At 41.1% G+C, this 21,285-nt stretch overlaps 1 protein-coding gene across 1 annotated transcript in view; it reads left to right on the forward strand.

Moving 5' to 3' along the window:
- Positions 1 to 21,285, forward strand: part of grin2bb (glutamate receptor, ionotropic, N-methyl D-aspartate 2B, genome duplicate b) — a 200,182-nt gene that overhangs the window by 137,016 nt on the left and 41,881 nt on the right. Inside the window, exons 6-11 of the mRNA XM_037698261.1 lie at positions 3,308 to 3,422; positions 3,605 to 3,810; positions 6,237 to 6,408; positions 13,812 to 13,965; positions 17,140 to 17,265; positions 18,351 to 18,580. Coding sequence (XP_037554189.1) covers positions 3,308 to 3,422; positions 3,605 to 3,810; positions 6,237 to 6,408; positions 13,812 to 13,965; positions 17,140 to 17,265; positions 18,351 to 18,580 — 1,003 coding nt within the window. The remainder of the gene's footprint in view (positions 1 to 3,307; positions 3,423 to 3,604; positions 3,811 to 6,236; positions 6,409 to 13,811; positions 13,966 to 17,139; positions 17,266 to 18,350; positions 18,581 to 21,285) is intronic.

Genomic DNA, 21,285 nt, shown 5'->3' on the forward strand with positions numbered 1-21,285 from the left:
CCCCCCCCCCCCCCCCCCCCAGAGAGGAGCAGAGGAAAGAACCGGGTGACCCCAGCAACCACAATGCAGAGCCTCCAGGAAGCTGCAGCAACGAGCCCGCAGGTCCGGCCGGCAACCCATGCCCCCCCAAGTAGATCCAGCCATGGACACCAAGCCCCGAGGCCATACCACCCCCCAGCAGAGCCCCGACAGAGCCAGGGCACCCAGGCCCCGCCAGGCAGCAACCAGGGCGGACCGACGTACACCCCACCACCCAGCCCAGACGCCGAGAGCCACCAATGCACCGGCGGCAAGGGGGCCCCCCGCCAAAGGGGGGCACGACCGGGGGGAGTGGGCCCCACACCAAACGTGGGGCCCAAATTGATCCAAGAGAGGGGGGACCACCAAAAACCCAACCTGAGCAACAAACAGGCACACACAGATAGCCCGACAGAATCTCTGTCGGGCCGACCACATGCACCATCTACCTGACAGCGACCACAGGCCGGCCCCAGCCCAAGGGGCAGAGCAGCAGGGAGCTGCAGCCGAGGAGGGCCGGCTTTCACATCAAGAGCTCCGCACCATAGGCCCGGAGACGCCCCAGCACGCCACCTACGCACCCCCCTCACAGGAAGACCAGCCAGTGCCCCGATGAGGTGAAGCCACGCCCCCAACCGCCGCCCTACACCACCAATGACCACACGTACACTACCATAGCCGACCCCCCACCGAAAGCTGGCAGCCACCCCGGTCAAAGTGCCGGCCATCGCAACCAGGAACCTAGATTAAAAGAATCGGAACAGCCCAGGGGGAACCGAAACACCGGCCCCATCACCAACCGCCCCCAAGGCCCAAAGCCCACCCACAGCCCAGACCCCAACAATATGCCCCCCCCCCCAACCCCATCCTCGACCCCTAGTGTCACACGGAGAAAGGAGGTGTTTGTGAAAAAAAATAAAATAAATCTATATATGCATAAATAAATTATGAACAGACCCACTTCCTCCTCCTCCCACTCGAATATGGTGTTGATGCATGTTGTTATACAGTGCGTTTAAAATGGGGGGATGAGGTGGCGACCGGCACAGACCCACCGCTTGCCCAGAGAGCAGACGGCGCCCGTTCACCCCTCATCTCCGCCCAGAACCCTAAATGTCTACATGCTACATATGAGAGTGGGCACAGGTCCGGGAGGTGCAAATGATTGTACATCCCACCACCTACAAGGCGTTTCCTAGCATTCAGGGTTAGACAGGACCTGCTTCTGAAAAAGAAACCCAGTTTAACTTTCAGTTTCTTTACCAAGTGTTCCACATGGAGCTTAAAAGAGAGATGTGAGTCAACAAAGATACCCAAATATTTATAGGAATCAACAAACTCAATCGGGACACCATTTGAGGATAAAATCGGAGGAAGAATTGCTGGGACCAACTTCCTATTTGAAAAAAGCATCCCTTTGGTTTTGTCGGCATTTAGGACAAGTTTGAGGTGGAACAAATCTGTCTGGATGTAGCTGAATGCAGATTTCAAAAGCTGGAAAGCCTTAGCAACAGTTTTAGCTCGACAATCAACAACTGTGTCATCAGCATAGAAATGTATGGATGCATTAGGGATGTTTTTACCTACATTATGTTTGTAGATTGTATCTTAGCTCTTTTAGCATACCGTGGGCGTTCGTTTAGCGTATACTTTGTATCTTAGTTTTTATCTTAAATCCTCATTTACTGTTTCTTTTTACACTGTATATTTTTGCTGCTGTTGGATGTAACTGGGACCCTGTGCACATAATTTCATTCCACCTCATGTACCGCATGCGATGTGAAGGACGATAAAGAACCTTGAATCTTGAATAAGTTGCAGTGAATGTGATTCATAAGTCACATAAGACATATTGTTTGTTGTCAAAGGGGCCAATCATAATTCTCAAAATTTTAACGAGCGTACTACAGATGTGATGTTCGCAAATGATTCAAATCGTTTGAACAGCTCTTTACAATGAACAACAAAAAACTTGGTTGCAGACATCCATCCATCCATCCATTATCTTTACCCGCTTAATCCATTTTGGGTCATGGGGGTCGCTGGTGCCCATGTCCAGCAATCACTGTGCGAGGGGCGGGGTACACCCTGGACGGGTCGCAAGTCCATCACAGGGCCACATAGAGACAAACGAGACAAACAACCATTCACTCTCCCACTCACACCTAGGGACAATTTAGTTACCAATTAGCCTAACATGCATGTTTTTGGTCTGTGGGTGGAAACCGGAGTACCCGGAGAAAACCCACGCATGCACGGAAAGAACATGCAAACTCCACCCAGAAGGCCCCTGGACCGGGGTTTGAACCAAGGACCTGCTTGCTGAGAGGCAGCAGCTCTACCAGTTGTGCCACCGTGCTGCCCTGGTTGCAGACATTTAAGAGCTATTCCTAATTTCTCCCTGGGTGCTTTCAATAGCTGCCCACTGCTCCACCTGAGTGTATCCCAGGTGCGATGAGTTAAATGCAGAGAGCCAATTTTGTCATTGTATGGGACCATACAATGATGACAACACATAACACATTATTATTATTATTATTATTATTAATACATTTTTTCACCTGTGATTTATGGACCTTTAGAGGAAGGACTGGTCTGTGCAGCCATTTCACTGAACCGTCTTTTGAATGACCGAGATATTTACCATGCGGGAGAAGAGAAACATGTCTGTCATTCAGGGAATCTCAAAAACTGTATTTTTTTTTCCAAACTGTAGTTTGTACTCGTAAAAGGCAAAAGCATTGATTCACCCCTAAATGAGATGGCTATCAAGTCAATTTTAGCATAATCTTGTTTGTTTCTGTGTTAAACATATATTGTATATCAACAGTTATTATTATTGGATGAAATGTTAAAGTAGAAAACCCCTCAGTGACACGTGGTTGGGCTTACAGATCCACACAAGCAAAGTTAGTAACTAGAACATGATTATAGAGTAGGACACCATCAGAATGTCTAAGGGTGTCCTGCAGAATCTGGGATGTTAGTGATCCTTTGGGCCCTGAGGATGGGGAAGAGAGGTCCCTGTGGATTGAGGTCACTATAGATTCCTTAGATAGAGAACTTTACTAATTGGTTTTTATGTATGTGAATGTTCCTGTAAAGTGCCCTGAGACAACTTTGTTGTGATTTGGCACTATATAAATAAACTGAATTGAATTGAAACTATCCACTAATGCCATCAGATCATATAAACACAATACCTGAGGAATAAAAAAAGGGGAAATCATGTTTAATCCCTAAACCATCAAAGTAAGTTTTGTCTGGTTAACTGATGTCCTTTTTTCAGGTATGTTATGAATGTGACATTTGAGGGTCGGAACCTGTCATTCAGTGAAAAAGGCCACCAGATGTTCCCCAAGCTGGTCATCATACTTCTAGACAAGGACAGACAGTGGGACAGGGTAAATGTCTTCTCTTCCTCTAATCCACCCTCTGGCTGTTTTCTTGCTGTGTGATTGTTACCCTGTCGGACATGACATGTCTGTCACTTTGTCCTGTTTTGGAGTATCTCTCTGCCACTTAAAAATGGATTTTACTGTTGCCTGTTCATCACACAGCTCTCCCCCAACTCTCACCCACACAGGTTGGAAAGTGGGAGAGAGGCTCTTTAACGATGAGGTACCACGTGTGGCCTCGCTTCGAGCTGTACTCGGACGTGGAGGAGCGGGATGACCACCTGTCCATCGTGACTCTGGAGGAGGCGCCATTTGTCATTGTGGAAGATGTGGATCCCCTCAGCGGTACCTGCATGAGGAACACTGTGCCGTGTCGCAAGCAGCTGAAACTCAGGTGAGGGTCTTGGTCTTGCAGCTGCATCTGTACCTTAGTTAAATCTAGAATTTTTTTGTAGAATTTGTGAAGTGCCAATGCAGCTACTGCCCAAAAAAGCAATATTCATCAACTTTCTCCAATCAACCTCCAAATCTCAGGTCATGGTCCTCAGCCAGACAAGGCTGGATTGCCTATGAGAGAAAGATGCAGTCTCAAGTGGAGGAATTCAAGTACCTCAGGATTTTGTTCACGGGTGAGGAAAGAATTTATTGTGAGATTGACAGACGATTGGTGCAACTTCAGCAATGCTGCAGAAGTTGTACCAATCCATTGAGGGGGAGAAGGAGCAACACTGTAAGGCAAAGCTATGTTTACCGGACGGTCTAAGTTCCTACCCTCTCCTATGGCGACAAACTTTGGATAGTGAGTGAAAAAATGAGTGTGCAGAAAATATAGGTTGGAATGAGTTTTCTCAGAGACAGGGTGAAAAGTTCAGTTATCCATAAGAGCCTCAGAGTAGAGCTGCTGCTCCTGCACATCCAGAGGAGCCAGTTGATGAGGTTTGGACATCTGGTAAGGATGCCCCCTGGGTGCCTCCCTATGGAGGACTTCTGGTCACCCCGGGGAAGACTCAGGACATGCTGAAGAGACTACGTCTCTCAGTTGGCCTGGGAACGCCTTGGAGTTCTCCCAGAGGAGTTAGAAGAGGAGGCTGTGGAAAGAGATGTCTGGGCCTCCCTGCTCAAGCCGTTGCTGCAGCCTTCAGTAATTGTATCTTTCTGTGCTGGGATGACTTTGACTTGTTTCATCTCTGCAAACTGGAACATTGGCTCAGTTTCTGTCCCTATTTTCCCCCTCTTCACGTGGATTCTCTTATTCTCAGAAATTGATAATGAATTTTCTTCAGTGGGCTCCCTTCTCATCCCTGACCTACCTGAAATAACCTGAAGCAGTTCTACATCTTCTTTTATACTGCGCTATCTTCCAACCTGTTTTATTCGTCAATGCCCTTCATCTCTGGACATATTTCCTAACAGCCTAACTCACACGATAATAATATGGATTGGCAGAAATTTGCCACGCACAATATGCAGGATTATTTTCAGACAAAAATATTCCATGGGCCAGATGCCCAGAGCCATGTTGTCGTTGAACACAGAGTGACAGATGTACAGTATGTGGGCTTCGATGACTAAACCCATGTGTTCCTCTTATTCCTTGTTATACAGTGGGATTTTTTTTTCTTGAAGGTAGTTTATTTGCTACAGCTTGATTTCATAAACCAGCATCAGGACAAAATCAAATGAACACAGCTTTGTGTGAGGAGAGAAATCAACTGACTTTAGTTTTATATGCTCGTCAAAAGACTAACCCACCCACACACAGACACTCAGAGAGACAGACAGACACACATACACACAGACAGACAGACAGACACAGACACAGACAGACAGACAGATATAGATGGACGGATGGAACCCATATGTACATGTAGTATATACATGATGTATATGGAGGATATGTATGGACAAAGTGTTGCACACATTTTTCATCACCTCAGCTCTAAGGTCAAGATCTCAAAGATAAAGTTAAAACAAGGTCTTTTCTTGTCCAGACCCTAAATTTTGATCTCTCAATATAATTTAATTAAACTTGATACACATTGGTACCACCACTAGACTGCATGTCCCATAAAATTTTCATCACCCCAGAATCAAGGTCTAGGTTACAAATCAAGATCAAATGCTATACAAGGTCTTTTGTTTTGTCCAGGCTCTTGGTGTAGAATGCTGTATTGCTGTATAATAGTTTGTCTACAGGTGTTTAATATGCAATATGTGGTCCTCTTATTACTCTGGTAGCATTGCCAAACCTGCCATTGTGACCCTTTGTGCAGCTGGATCTGTTGTGAGCCAACACAACACACTGACTGGTGACGCACTGTTTGGTATGATGTTTGCCTCGTTAGGCTTTGACTTTCATTAATGTATAATTGGTAAGCTTTTGAACAATTTACTTGTGTGAGAATAAAAACTAGGTGCTGAGAAGTTTACGTTTTATTTATTATAAATGGAAATTCTAATAACGTGCTGACTAAAAGGTTTTCTTACAAAAACCATCCTACCATGCAGTAATGTGGCTTATTATTTTTTACTTTTGTTGAAAAGTGGTAGTTGCATTGTATGTGTGTTTGTGCATCTAGTTTGATCATTAATGAGTTTGCTCAGAGATTTTATTCAAAACAAATCCCTGTCTCAGTACGTGTCTTCCAGAAATGATCATTCCTAAGAGGTGTTTGCCTTCACAAGAGCTTCATCAAAAGTTTTCACAGCTATCTTTGACACTTTTTTTATATAAATGTGTTGAATATGAGTTTGCTGAAACTTTCTCCTCTTGTTTTTCCACTCTGTTCCCTCTCCTTCTCCTCAACAACCAAACAACAGCAATCACACAGGCGATTCGGGAATTTACATCAAGCGCTGCTGCAAAGGTTTCTGTATCGACATCTTGAAAAAAATCGCCAAGACAGTCAAGTTCACTTACGACCTGTACTTGGTCACCAACGGAAAACACGGCAAGAAGGTTAACGGGACTTGGAACGGCATGGTGGGAGAGGTGAGGGTGGTTTCTTTAACACTCCCTGCACGCACTACATTCACTTAACCTTTATTTATACAGATAAATCACATTGAGTCTCGAAGACTCGTTTACATGTGAGACCTGTTTGGACAGACAATAAAGTGGTGAAAGTGACAACATTGGTTTTGAAGGAAAAAAAAAAAAATCCTAACATGCTCTTAACCTTTGGCTGAAGATTAATAGCCTGAAAATGAAAAAAATATATATGTGCACACAAGCACATAATGAGGTGCTGAGGTCAGCCAAGGATGATGTCCGATCGAATCCAAAGAGTCCTGAAATTATGACAGAGTGTTTATTCAGTTTGGCCACTCTGATAGGGGGCAGAGCATCAAGGTTTACAGAGCAGCCTGGCAAATTAAGATAAGGTGGCCTGTCAAGGCCAGTGAGGGGGCCAAATTCAGATAAACATGATTGTTTTGGGGACAGGCAGAACTTTGATTTTGTCTACCTTGAATCTATGTCAGTCCTCTTGGTTCCAAAACATCCTAACTAAGTGGCCACACCACTGGTCCATGTCTGAGAATATTCCCCGAGATCTGCTCCGTCCTGCCAAAGTTAGCAATTGAGTCTGGGTTCTCGAGGCACGAACCAAGCCATCACATAAGGCAGACAGCCTGACCAGGGCCAAATTTACTGCAGACAAGTTCCTTGTTTGTTGATAGACCAGGAACCAGCCAAATCCAAAAAGCAGGAAACCAGTTATCATAAAGACAATGACATATTCATTCAACCTTCATTTATACAGGTTAGTTCCCATGCGTCCTTAACATCCTCGATTGACAACAGAGATAGACACATCACCAAGTCTTCCAAGTCGATGATCTATCCAGCTGCATGCTTGCCAACAGGGTGTCGACTCACCAGCCAGTCTTCTCTTCGAAAAAATTGTATCAATTGCGTTGAGGGACCACCTGACAAAATCCATAGCAGAGTTACGATTCAGAGAATTTGTATCAGAGAGGCTCTAAAACAGTTTCACAGACAGGAAAGCAAAGTGGAGAGAGAGAGGAGGAGAAATGTGTCCGCCCTTGACAAGAGCAAGTGTTGAAGTGATCCTTGGTTCAAGGGAGTGCAGATGAGTTTATAGGTGGGCATGACTAAATTTTAACAACTTGTAAGATAAATGGAAACTGGAACCGTGTTTACAGTATGCTGACCCTGTTTTCTGCAACACTGGTTCCTAAACTGTCCAACCTATAAGACAACAGGGGCAGAAAGTTGTGACCATTACAATACAGTTTTTACTCATTTAATTTCATAACAATTTAATTTAAAGAGTTACAAGTTATACCAAGATGGTGTATCTTGATTTAAAAAATCTACAAAAAATCTACATAAAATCCTAAATTCTGGACCAATACCATTGATCTTATGGAACAACGTTAAAAGTTGTACCTCTACACAAAATTAACATTCTGTTTTCAATTCTCATTAGATAGAGCCATGAAACTCTCAGCAAATGTTTAGTGACTGTGCTACTCTAAATGGTTAACACTTGTTTTATTATTATTATTATTATTAATTATTAATGTTTTATTATTATTATTATTATTATTAATTATTAATTATGTTTATTTGGTCAAAAGTAAGAGTTTTTGTTACTGCATCACCACTGAGTCACTTTCTCCATGATACCAACTTTTACTGTGGTTAGAAAAGCAAGTGCTGATGTTTCAAATCAGCTGAGATATAATGAACAATAAATTATTTGTTTATTGAATTGTTCTAAAAATTATTTTGTGCCTACAGAAAAATCAACTGTGTTTTGATCACACCATAAATGTATTATTGCAGCTATACCAAAAACTGGGAGTAACAAATTGATGTTGAGCAGAATTCTCTGTATTTTTCTTGCTTGTCATGAATCTAAACTCAAACTATTTTAGCTTGCTAACCATTAAAAGGTAGAAATTATTCAGTTATGAACTCAACCTGGGAACAGATCATCTGTAGGACAAATACCTGGACAGTCCGTACAAATAATTAAACCCATCTGGACCGAATGAACCAGCTTCAGACACAGCAGTCATATAAAACAGCAAGAGCAAGACAAAACATCTACAGTAGACCCCCGAAATGTTTGAGGGATTTGTTCTTAGAGCACCCGCAATTTGTGAAAAGACGTAAATTTTGGATGTGGTCCCAAAAAAACCATCTGAATAATTTATTGCCAAGTAGATCTGCACATATAAGGTCTTTGCTTTAAGGTCTTGGTGCCACACAAACATTTTAAATCAAAAGAAAAAGCTGACATACTCAAAAATGGCCGCTCCGCCCACAGGATCTGGTGGAGAATGTTAGCTGTGTTCTTTGCGTCAGCGCCTGGAGGAATGTAGACACTGAGATGAATAAAGTGAGCTCACAGGAAGGTTCAAAAGGCTTACAGGTCTGAAAACAGTGTTACAGGACAACCATCAGTAGACCTGCCATCACTGATGTAAAACAGACCTCCGTCTGTTCAAGCTCCATGACCCTGTCCACTCTGGGGACCTGGAAGCCCAGTTGTGGCACAGAGTCAGGTACCGGCTCACACAGCCATGTGTCCAAGAAGCACAAAACAGAAGATACAAACTCTGTTTTCCCCACCAAGAGTTTAAGTTTGTCCATTTTGTTGCTCAGAGTGCACACGCTGGAAAAAAATACAATTTAATTCAATTCAATTTATTTATATGGCACCAAATCACAATAGAAGTCATCTCAGGGCACTGAACAGAAACATTCATATATATAAAAAGTCAGTTAATAACGTTATTTGTTTAAGGAGCCAGCAGACTGCTTTGAGTCTAACTTCCTCGCAGACTCCCATCCTAAGCAAGCACAAAGGCAACAGTGGAAAGGAAAAACTCCCTCATGAGGAAGAAACCTCCTGCAGAAGCAGACTCAGGATAAGCTGCCATCTGCTTCGATCAGCTGGGTTTGAGAAGACAGGAAGGAGAAACAGACACACAATGGCAGGTCCAAGATGGAGGTACGCAGGTTTTTCTCTAGGAGGAAAGACAAAAGACAAAAAATCAGAAATCACATGTTAAAAAAGAATAATTACAAACCATTAATTTGCATGCATTTGTGATGAAATGAGGTCAATTTGTCCTCCAGTAGTTTAAGGTTATAGCACCATAGGATAAGGAATAGGTCAGGAAACCAAGCTGACTAACTATAGGATTTACCAAAAAGGAAAGTCTTAAGCCCAGTCTTCAAACTGGATAATGTATCAGCCCTACTGACAGAAACTGGAAGTGGGTTACACAAGAGAGGAGCCTGATAACTGAAAAATCTTCCTCCCGTTATGCTTTTGGAAACTCTAGGAATCACATGTAAACCTGAAGTCTGAGCGCGAAGTGCTCTGTTAGGAAAATATGGAACAATAAGATCTGCAATATAAGATGGAGCTAGGTTGTTGAGAGCTTTGTAGGTTAGAAGGAAGATACACCAGGTAGCGGTGCACAGTGACCGCACTGGTGATAATGAGAATGATGTCAAAAGAATTGTTTAAACTAAAAATAAAAAAGATAAAATTGCACATATTTGTGCTTTCCATGAAATTGCAGTTGTTTCCATGAACAAGTAGTAGATAGTTTCTAAGGAAAAATCCATGAATGACTGAGTCTGTGAACTCTGAACTGTGACTTTGTGGGAGTTCACTGTATTGTTTTTTTTTTAAGCTAGAAATATACTTTTTTTCTTTCATTATTTTAACAATTTAAGCATCAAGAATGAAAAAAAGTCCATTGTTGTACTAGGTATGCCCTGCCAGGCCCACCTGTAGCCACGCCTCTGCTGTAGTGTAACCACTTCCAAACCTTCGTCCTGTGAGCTGAATGACGAGGTACAGTTTATCCCAACAGTAGAGAGAAGCCTTGGCTCGGCCTCATTTGTCAGTAGGTTAAAAATACCCACAGTGACAGTTCGTGCCGACCTGCTGGTACACCATCTGATTGTGGATTTCACAGCTGGCAGAGCACTGCAGCAGAACTCAAAAGATATCACCATGCAAATGTTCCTCAACCACCAGAGTGACACGTCGGGGCAGTTTATCCAAAATAAAATAACAATATGTGAATTTCTCTGATTTCCATCAGAACCAGTGGAGTAAACGTGTATTTTTCTTGCAGCTGCGCCCGCGTTTAACTCGTCGTCATGGACTACGTGTCACCGATGGCTTCGAGCTTTCCTGTGCATTCAGTGATGCTCACCACGCTTTGACACAATAAAAACAAAGTGACTCTTCAAATGCACAAAAAGCTGTTTTCAGCTCACAGGGGTCATCACCTCAACGTCTGCCGATCTGCAGAGCATGAGGAGCTACTAGGTGTAGCCTTTTAATTTAACCTCCGGCAGACGTCGGCGAGCATCCGAACAAATGCGACAGAATTATTTCTGTGACAAGGCTGTGCACGTAACAGCATGAATAAAATATAGATTCATTTATGTTTCACCGGTTTATTTATTCAACGTATGAATGTTCTTTATTCCTTTCATTTTGTCCTCTCAATGCGTGTGCTGCCTTTATTTCCTCCTCCAGAGACCCAGTATCTGCTTCTCAGCACTATGAAAATCAACAAAACACTTGAAGTAAATGTTTCCACTGCCAGCCAAGAGCAGGATTGTATTTATTTATGTTTGGTAGTCTTGATTATACTGTTTGAATATCAATCTCTCTTGTTAGTTTCTCACAGTCTCTGTCATGCCAACAAAAGTCCTCGTTTCCCATAACCTGGCCTGAGGGGAAGCTGTGATCAGATCTAGAAAAACCTCAGGAGGGTTCAATGAGGGCTCCCAATCAGAGATGGAGAAAGAATACAGATGTAGAAAGAGAGAACAACTGGAGTGGAGGGAGAAAGCAGCTTCAGGCAAAGACCCACAGCTCTCCTGCACACGTGGCACATTTGACACTCCACACAATTCAGACGCCTTAAATAAACGTGCAGCCCGATTTAACTGATTGTGCCACAGGTTAACAGTTTACATCGATCTGGAGCTGATGGCTTGTGGTGTAAAACTCCTGTGCATTTAGATGAAGACAATTTTATGCAAAATGTGAGCGTGGATTTTAATGCCTAAGCGAGCAGCTAATGATTTCATTTGAATGAGGGGGAAACAGATGCAGCAAGCAGTGAAGGGAGAGATCTGGCCTCCAGGAAGAAATGTGACAGAGACAAGAGTGTGTAGATTGTCTTTTCACTCTCTCATTGATATCACTAACACAGTTTGTGCTTTTTTTTGTTATTATGGCCACAAGTTTAAGAAACGTGCAGCTAAATATAACTGACACACGTAAACAAGGCTGGTTTCGGCTGGTTTTCCCCCTTGTGCAAAGTGAAGAGGGGGAATTAAATACCCTTCATCCATCCGTGCATGTTGTGAGCATAAGTGGAAAAATAAATGAGGTACCAACTTCTGTTTTTGTGTGTGGCTGTATCTAGATGCAAGAAACGTTCCTTTCGAAAATTGGGTTGCCACGTTGACTTCAAAGATGGCTGCCACCATATATGTACATACGCTGACTTTGTGAGCTGAGTAACTTTAAAAATAAGCAACGTGCCAAATTCTATTTTGGTATGTGGATCCCATAGACATTAATACGTAGACTCCCCGTTGACTGGGTTGGCCCGCTGATGTGATGTAATTGTGTGTCCGCCATATTAGAGGAGTCAAAGCTGCACTGTGAACTAATACAAACAGGATTTTAAAGCACATTTTAACAGTGAATTTTATGTTAATGCCACAGCTTATTTAATTCACACACACACACACACACACACACGCACACACACACACACACACACACACACACACACACTAAAGTAATGGGAAACAGGTACCAAAAACAATGTATTAAAGCTTCTTAGTTTAGTACAATAACTTTATTGATCCCACACATCAGTAATTCATGTTTCATCAGCTGTAAAGTAGTGCAAAAAAAAATACAGTGTATGTTACATTTTATTAATACATGAATGACAATAAATGTAGATTTGTTGTATGTGTGGTCAACCCAGTTGTAACGAGAACCCAGAACGACACAAGACTGAGATACAAAAGAATGATGTTTATTTACAGTGGAGTTTAAGATTATATACAATATATACAGGGGCCTGGAACTGGAACTCAGTTTCGTTGGTACTGGAGTGAGTTCAGGAGTCCCAAGAAGTATGAGTCCCAGCCACAGGTTCTGTTATGATCCAGGATCCAAAAGTCAGGGTCTCCGTGAGGCCTGACAGGGTGTCGAGAGAACAAGGCAAGACTGGTTCGTCCAAAGCGAGGAACGAGAGGGAATCAATGCTCCAGCATCGAGTAGTCTTGACTGCAGCCTTAAATAGGAGTCGATGCTCATCAGGGAGATGACCGCCAGGTGTAGGTCGTTAGCGGCCATCTTGGAAGCTGCAGCAGAGCTACTCTCACAAGATTAACACCCCTCTGCACACAAGAAATAAACATATCTTTTTTTTTTTTTGACCATTTGGAGGCAACAAAATCATTTTAAACAACACACATACGCACAGGTTATGTACACATTCTATTATTATTAGATACAATACCATGAGCAGACTAAAGTAAATACCAGGTTGAATGAATGAATGAAAATTTAACGAATAAATTAATTCTGCACGGGAATCCATTTTCCATAACTTTGACACGTACACTCCAAAGACACTGTTATAATGGTGAAAATTATGCAGACTATGGCTGAAAAACAATCAAGAGACTTGTTGAAGCAGCACACGTACGAGGCATTTTACCGTCTCCGTATTCCTCCTGACTTCACCAAGATGGCGCCGACGTAGGAACGCTGTTCAACGTCCAATGGGGCGTCTACGTATTAATGTCTATGTGCGGATCCAACCAGGGGTAAGAAAGGTAACTACTGAATATTGGGTTGCTATATTAAAATCCAAGATGGCCACCATCAACCACCTCTATCATTTGTGGAAACTATGCTTTCTAGTTTTATTTTGCTTAAAAGTATAGTTTCCTCAAATGATTGGGGTGACCCTTGAGGTGGATGAAGTTTAATCCATGGTGGCCAAGGCCACCACTGGCCACCCCTTGGCCTCAGCCATTTTCAGCTGATCGTCACTTACATGGACGAGCAAAAAATAAAATAAAACACAAAAACACCTACCGGTATATTTTATACAGCTACCTACTTGAATATTTTGCACTAAAAACATTAAGGTTTACTCACCTCATCTGTTCAATTCCAGACCAGAAAAACACTTATATCAAAAACTACAAACACTCACTTCAAACCCTTAAGCGATGTGAGGCATCAGCGTACGTCTTGTTCCCTCTTGCTTCTCTCTGTAAGAAAAGGATTTTAGCTGAGAGTGTTGAGCTCATGTTTCTCTCTGTGTGTCTGTCTGCTTGGCCTGTAGGTGGTGGCAAAGAATGCCCACATGGCGGTGGGTTCACTCACCATCAATGAGGAGAGGTCAGAGGTCATTGACTTCTCTGTGCCTTTCATCGAGACGGGGATCAGTGTCATGGTGTCCCGAAGTAACGGAACTGTCTCCCCCTCTGCCTTTCTAGGTGAGAAAAAACTCACCTGCTGCTTCTGGCAAACAAATGAAAAACACATAAATACCCCCCCCCCCCCCCACCCAATACACGCACACATATGCTCATATTGCATAATTAATGAACAATCACAAAGAAAATTTCTATGAGATCATTGTTTACCTGTTATAAGTTGCTGTAAAAAATATATATATTTTGTTACAGGGACATTAAAAAGTTTAGCTGAACAATTGTTTAAAATCTGATAATTTGTAAAGAATTGTCAGCCTTATAATATTTGCCCCCCCTGTCCTAAATGTTTTTGTTTGATTCCTAAACTCAGAAACAGTAATTCCTGATAGTGACTCATCTGGAGCTTTTTAATTTTGTGGAACGTGTAAGAAAGAAAAAAAACAAGAAAACTGTTTTGCACTTAAAGGGATTAAAGGTTGAAAAATGTTGTGTTATGCTACAAACCTCCAGAGTTTAGCTTCATGTTGAGGCCATAATTAGCCACATTATTCACAGTAAATCTCCTAAACTCTCACTGAGAAGCAGCTTCAATCACTGCAGATAATTCCTCTTGTTCTCTTGCTTTGTTTGAAACTGTTTGATTATTAATAAGTTACAAAAAATATGTCTGACTTGATTTTTTTTACATCTTTTTTTATCTGTGGTTGTGGTGAGAGGAGTGGTAATGACTAATATTTGATGTTACAACTTCAAGATAAAATCTTTCTTGCAGTCTAACACATTATTTGTTTAATTAAATACTTGGTGTGTGTGTATGTATATATATATATATATATATATATATATATATATACATGCAAATATATATATATATATATATATATACATGCAAATATATATATCCCAACTGATTACCATCGATACAAAACCACAAGAAGAGCTTTGAGATTATCCAGTTCTAAAAGTGAAGCACAAAAGTGGTTTTAATGACGTCTGGTTAAAGGATCTAAGGTCAGACATCACAGATAGCTGTGGATCCAAATAATGTCCAAATTATTATTATCTGTAGTTTTTGTTATGAAGCGGACAGACATTTGTCACAATGAGTTCTTGTTGTAGTTTTAATAGCTTTTTTTTAAACTGAATATGTTTTTTGTACTTTCATTAAACAAATATGTGAAGTAACAATTTATATTATGTTCATTAAACAAGAACAGATACACTGGAAAACAGTTTTTATCCCACAGCCGTCAGGGCATTTAGCACCACAGAGCATCCCCAGTGTACGTACAAAAACTGTGTGCAATAATGTCTTCATGTGCACACTATGCACATATACAGTGTCTTAACACTGCTCTGTATCTTGTAAACTGTTGTTTTTCCTCATCTTTTTATGCTTGATATGTTTTTGGCACATAATTTTGTTGTACTCACTACAATGACAACTAGAGAAATTGCATTTCCTGCGAAAATGCAGTGTGAATGCTTATTGCTGAAGAACTTGCTAAAAAACAGCTGAAATTAGCTAAAAACATGCTGAATTGTAGATTAACTGGAATAACAAACCTAAGTTAGCAGAAGAAACCTGAAAGAACACATATTTGATGAATTAGGTTTAAATAAGCAGAAATGAGCACAAAAAAAAGCTAAAAAAGAAAGTAGCTGAAAAGGTAGAAAAAAATTAAATTAGCAGAAGAAAGTAGCAATAATATGTTTGACAAATTAGGCTGAAAGAAGCAAAAAATTTGAATAAAAAGGTGGAACCTATCTGAAAAAAGAGCATAAATTAGAAACAAAAAAACTGAAAAGTAGCTAAAAAGACAGAAAGAAGATTAAATATTGAGAAGGAAGTGGAGAGAGCACATTTTTGCTGAATTACGCTATAATAATTTTCAAATGAGTGCAAAAAATGTGGAATTAGCCAAAAAATCTAAAATTAGCACGAAAACAGCTAAATAATAGCTGAAATAATTGAAACTAGCGAACAAAAGCAGAAAGGATCATAACAAGCTGACATTAGCAGAAAGAAGTTAATTAGGTTGAAAGTAGCAGAAACTGCCATGAAAAACTTGAACTTATCTGAAAACAGCTGAAATTAGCTAAAAATGCTTTAAAAAAGTATTTGAAAAGGTAGAACAAGCTTAAATTAGCAGAAGAAAGCAGACATGTTTGCCTGATAGGTTGAAAGAAGCAGAAAAAGCTGAAGCTTGTACAAATTAGTTGAAAAGAGCATAACAAGCTGAAATTAAAAGAAAAAAGTTAGAAGAAGCACAACAATGTAGTAGTTAGCAGAAAGAATCTGAAAGAAAAAAAGAAAGAATCTGAAAGGAGCACAAAACAGCTAAAAAAAACTGCTGAAATTAGCTGAAGGTAGCTGAAAAAGTTTATATTTACATGAGGAATCTGAAAGAAGTTGAAACAGAACAAAATGTGAAAGGAGCAGTAAAAGGTTGTAAACAGATCTAAAGATCTGAAGGATGTAAAATGAGCTCAGTTCATTTCCTATGAGTAAATAAAATGGCAGAAAAGGCTACATATTTGAAAAAGCTAAAGTTGCACCAATACCAAAAGTCACATAGATACGAAACATACAAGATAGATACATATGAAATATGTTTTACAAAACTGTGAACAAAAATCTCTGTGGTGCCACTTGGTTGTTGATATGTGCTGCTGATTAGATGCTGATCTCATGCTGCTGATTTATTTCATGTTGCTGTGTTCATTGGTCCTCATCTGCTCACACAGACTCATGTTCGTGCTGCTGTTGTTGTGGCGCATTGTTTTTGTTCTATTGGTGCTTATTGTATTCTTAGTTTAGTGAATGTTTCTTAGTTCATGATCTTATTACTGGTTTTCTTTACAATTTGTATTTTTGTTGGATGTAACTGGGACCCTGTGTACATACAAAGTAGTTTCGTTCCACCTCATGTACCACACGTGATGTGAATGACAATAAAAATCCTTGAATCCTTGTAAGAGAGCGGGTGTCAAAGAGGAAATAAAAATGTGCTCACTTCAACAGCGACATGGTTTTAAACACACCTCGTTTCTTGTGGATTAGATTTTGCTCCTGTCCACGTTCACACATAATGTCCATAAACATGAGGCGCACACAGACAAGTGTCTGAATACAAATAATCCTGTTGATACTGGGGGCTTTAAAGTTGGTTTAATGGTCATTCTCAACTCTCCATTGTGAACACTTTTTGCTCCTCCTTGTTCTTGTTTCAGAGCCCTTCAGCGCTGACGTCTGGGTCATGATGTTCGTGATGCTGCTCATCGTGTCGGCTGTTGCCGTCTTTGTGTTCGAGTACTTCAGCCCGGTGGGTTACAATCGCTGTCTGGCAGATGGACGAGGTGAGAGGACACACACACATATTCACAAACACACTTTGCATGTACACACCCACACACGGCCAGGTTCATTCCTGTAGCTACGAAGTACGTCAGGCAATCTAATGTGCTAATAGAAAACCCAGTCTGCAATTTTATTTTCCTTGAATGCACCATTCAAACGGAAAACTCCAGGTGTTAAATTACTTTGGCAATCCTGTCTGAATGAGAGCAACTGAAGTGCTGAGAGTTTCTACTTGATGTCTTTGAGAGCTTATCTGCAGTGACAGTCACTTAAGCTCTTTCACTAATGAAGAGGATCATTGACAAGACGCAGATACGTGATCTTAAGTATTCTAAGCCTCACTGCGTGAACACAGAATCCCCTGTTCCTCACTTCCAATGTCCTATTGTTCTGGAAGTGACACCATTGTTACACCTTATAACCAATCATTGCACCGAATAAGAACTTTGTAAATATGAGCTGAGCTGAACAGTCTATGAAGGCTACGATCAGTGTTGACTCAATGAAATTTCATGAAGTTGTTAAAATCAACGATCCCATCAGATTCTGGTGGTTCAGATTCAGTTCGTCAGTCGGCAGCGATGGCAGCCACTCAAGACAAAGTCAGAAAGGTGCTTGGTTTCTGATAAAGGTGTAATAAGCACATAAACAAATACACTGGGAGTTGTTAACTTGACGTCTTGCAGCAGTGTTGTATGAGGTGAGTGGTTTAATCTCTGGGTTATGTAAGAATGTCCTATACTGCTGCTCCAGCTGTAGCATAATTGTAGCCTGTTGTGCGTCCATCTACCCCCTCCCCACTCCCGCGTTCTCCACCACTGAGCTACTGTAGGCAGTATTTGCTTCCTGACACCTTGTCATACAGACGTAGAGGTAGGTGGAACACAGCGAGCGTGTAAAAACAGGTTGTCAGCAGTGGCTGTAGATGGTATAGTAGCACATGCAGCGATCTCTCACAAATTTAACGATAGGAGTAAATCTGTTTGTTTTTTTTACTTTACACCATCTGAAAGATGTCTGATAGAAGAGCGGCCACAAGTAAATACAAATATTCTGAACCCCATCTGTCATGTGTTCCCCCCAGAGCCTGGAGGTCCCTCCTTCACCATCGGTAAGGCCATCTGGCTGCTATGGGGTCTGGTTTTCAACAACTCTGTTCCTGTGCAGAACCCTAAAGGCACCACCAGTAAGATCATGGTGTCAGTTTGGGCCTTCTTCGCTGTCATCTTCCTGGCCTCCTACACTGCCAATTTGGCTGCCTTCATGATCCAGGAGGAGTACGTGGACCAGGTGTCGGGCTTGTCAGACAAAAAGGTGAGAATTCAGTGCAGTGCTACAGACTGTTGTGTACAAGCAGCTGTGGAAAAGTGAGTGTGGGTTCAGAGATCTGCGAGGGTTTCATAACACTGAATCTGTGGAAAATATTTGTGTTCAGTGCATTTAAACTGATAAAAAAGATAAGTTTAGCAAAAATGGATTTGGATTTGTTATAGTGGGTGATGCTGTCTTAAACAACTATGACAATATCCAGGGATGTTACTGTGTTTCATAATATCTAATATAATCCGTACGGTACCAAAGGATGTTTCCTCCTGGCTAAACTTTCTATTTGTTGTTTTACAAACTGGAATTTAAATAATGTTTTTTTTAATAATTAAAATAAAAGTTCAACCCAAAATACTCCAGATCACTGATATTAAATGGGTAGGGGGAATGACTTGTTTTAAATAATTCTAAAATATATAAAACGAAGAAGTGGATGCATCTTTATACATGTGGCTTCAAAGCTCCATCATCTTCAGAAGAAACATAAAAATATTTAATATGCAAATATTAAAGTAAGATCCAGTTAAGTGTTAAATGATCTTAGTATTTGAGTACCTGCTGTAACGAGTCCCAAAACCAACACCAGTGCAGCTCCTCTAAGTACCAAGTGCTATTAACAAACAAAAGGCAGCATGAAGACCAAGGAACTCATCCCACAAGACATATTAAAAGATATAAGATCATATAAGATCACTTATAAGATTATAAGACAAAACAGTCTGAGACCCTGCTGTCAGGAAATGGAAAGATTATGTCACCACAGCGAACTGGAGAAGGTCGTTCACCAAAACTCACGGACATTAAATTTAAGGAAGGAGAGCATGAATCAGAGAAACTTCCAGGAGACCAAAGATGACCCTGATGGAGCTGGACCACTCAACGCTGCACAGAGCTGGACTTTATAAGAAAACGATGGCTTCACTGGTTAAATAACAATATAAGTCAAGATGTGCAACAAATTTTAGCAACCCATTGCATTTATAAACTTAACTGATGTATTACTGTCGACTTCAACACTAATCTAGTGGTAAACCAGCGCACACCTTGGCCTTCCAACCCTCATTGATTCATGAGAAAATAAAACAAGACAAAAATAAAAATAAACCTTAAAAGTGTCTCCTCACGTACTCCATCAGCAGCTTTGAGCCACTTCAGCTCCAAAACAACAATTCAAGCGCAGGTTAGTGAAGCAGTTTAAAAACAGAAGGCTAGAGCTTGTGAACGTAATTACAAAAACAACCAAGAGGTTCTGTGGCGTGAGTCCAAATCCTTCTGACCAATAATCACACCACGGCACCGGGGGCTCAAATTAGTACACCAGACCAGAGAGCAAAGCTAAAAACAACGGAACACCAAACCTGCTAAATGAGTTGATTCGGAATGAGAATGCAAACAACGAGCTCATCACTGGTTTCATCAGAACTGGTTCAGTGACCAGTGATCTGAACAGCAGCCCAAAAAATTGATGCCACGTTTTGCAAAGAGAAGCAAAACAATCAAGACCGTCCACTTGGGTTTTCAATAATTCTGTCAGGATTTTGTGGACAGGAACGAACCCAATTGTGCAGACAGGACTCAACTCGGCAGATTACAAAAATAAGTCTTTTAATAGGGAATAAAGAACAAAATAACAGCTGACGTGGCAGCAAAACTTACATATAAATGGAAGGCTCAGAGGGAAACTCAGGGAGGACTCAGGAGAGCTCAGGGGAGACGCAGGAGAACGCAGGAGAACGCAGGAGAACGCAGAGACCCAACGAATACGACCCGACGAGGAACAACACAGAACAGGAGACAAGACAAGACGTGATTACAACAGGTGTGACGAGACAAAGGTGGCAACAATTAAACTGACGAGGAAACACTAGGGAAACACAGACACAAACAGAAACAGCAAATGATACCATCCTTACAAATTCCTTACTTGAACCCTATTATTAATTCAAAATGTCTTCCTTATGGGTTGACTACTCTGTCAGTTTCCTCTCAGACCGGACTAAACATATTCCCCTCCATTTGGAAGAGTAGCGAGCAAGTTGCAACTTTCAGATAATCAGATCAATATTGATGACTGGTAACAAGCTGACTTTTAGAAACTTATAATCAGGAAAGTTGTTTCTTTCCCAGATCCCTCAGCACAAAAACAAAACTATCAATCTCAGTAATAAAGCCTCGGTTTTTCAACGTCTTTCATGAGAAATCTGAACCATTCCCTGATAATAGCACTGACTTTTCTTTTCCCTGGAAACGAGTCATTTGTCTGTTAATGTATCATCCACGAATGCTTGCCGATTTACGCTAAGTTGATTACTTCCTGTTGCTTAACTCTCTACTAACACCTAAACACTGTACACAGGAGAGCTGATGAGCGGGGAACATACTGTCCCTGTGATAGATGCACCAGGCAGGACAGAGCAAACTTACAGGGAACTACAGTAGATAAATATTCTGTGAAAATGCAGTGTGAATGCTTATTGCAGAAGAACTTGGTGAAAAACAGTTTAAATTTGCTTTAACAAGCTGAAAGGAGCACAAAACAGCTGGAAAAACAACTGAAAGTAGCTGAAAAATATCAAAGTCCATGCTCAATAATTCAGGTATACAATCCAACATTTTTCAGTCAGATCATTTGGACAGTTTCGTTTTTTTTTTTGTGCTGAAACGTTTCACCTTCGGTCCGGAAGGCTTCATCA

This window comes from Nematolebias whitei, chromosome 3 (genome assembly GCF_014905685.2).
Source record: "Nematolebias whitei isolate Nwh7 chromosome 3, NemWhi1, whole genome shotgun sequence".
NCBI lineage: Eukaryota > Metazoa > Chordata > Actinopteri > Cyprinodontiformes > Rivulidae > Nematolebias > Nematolebias whitei.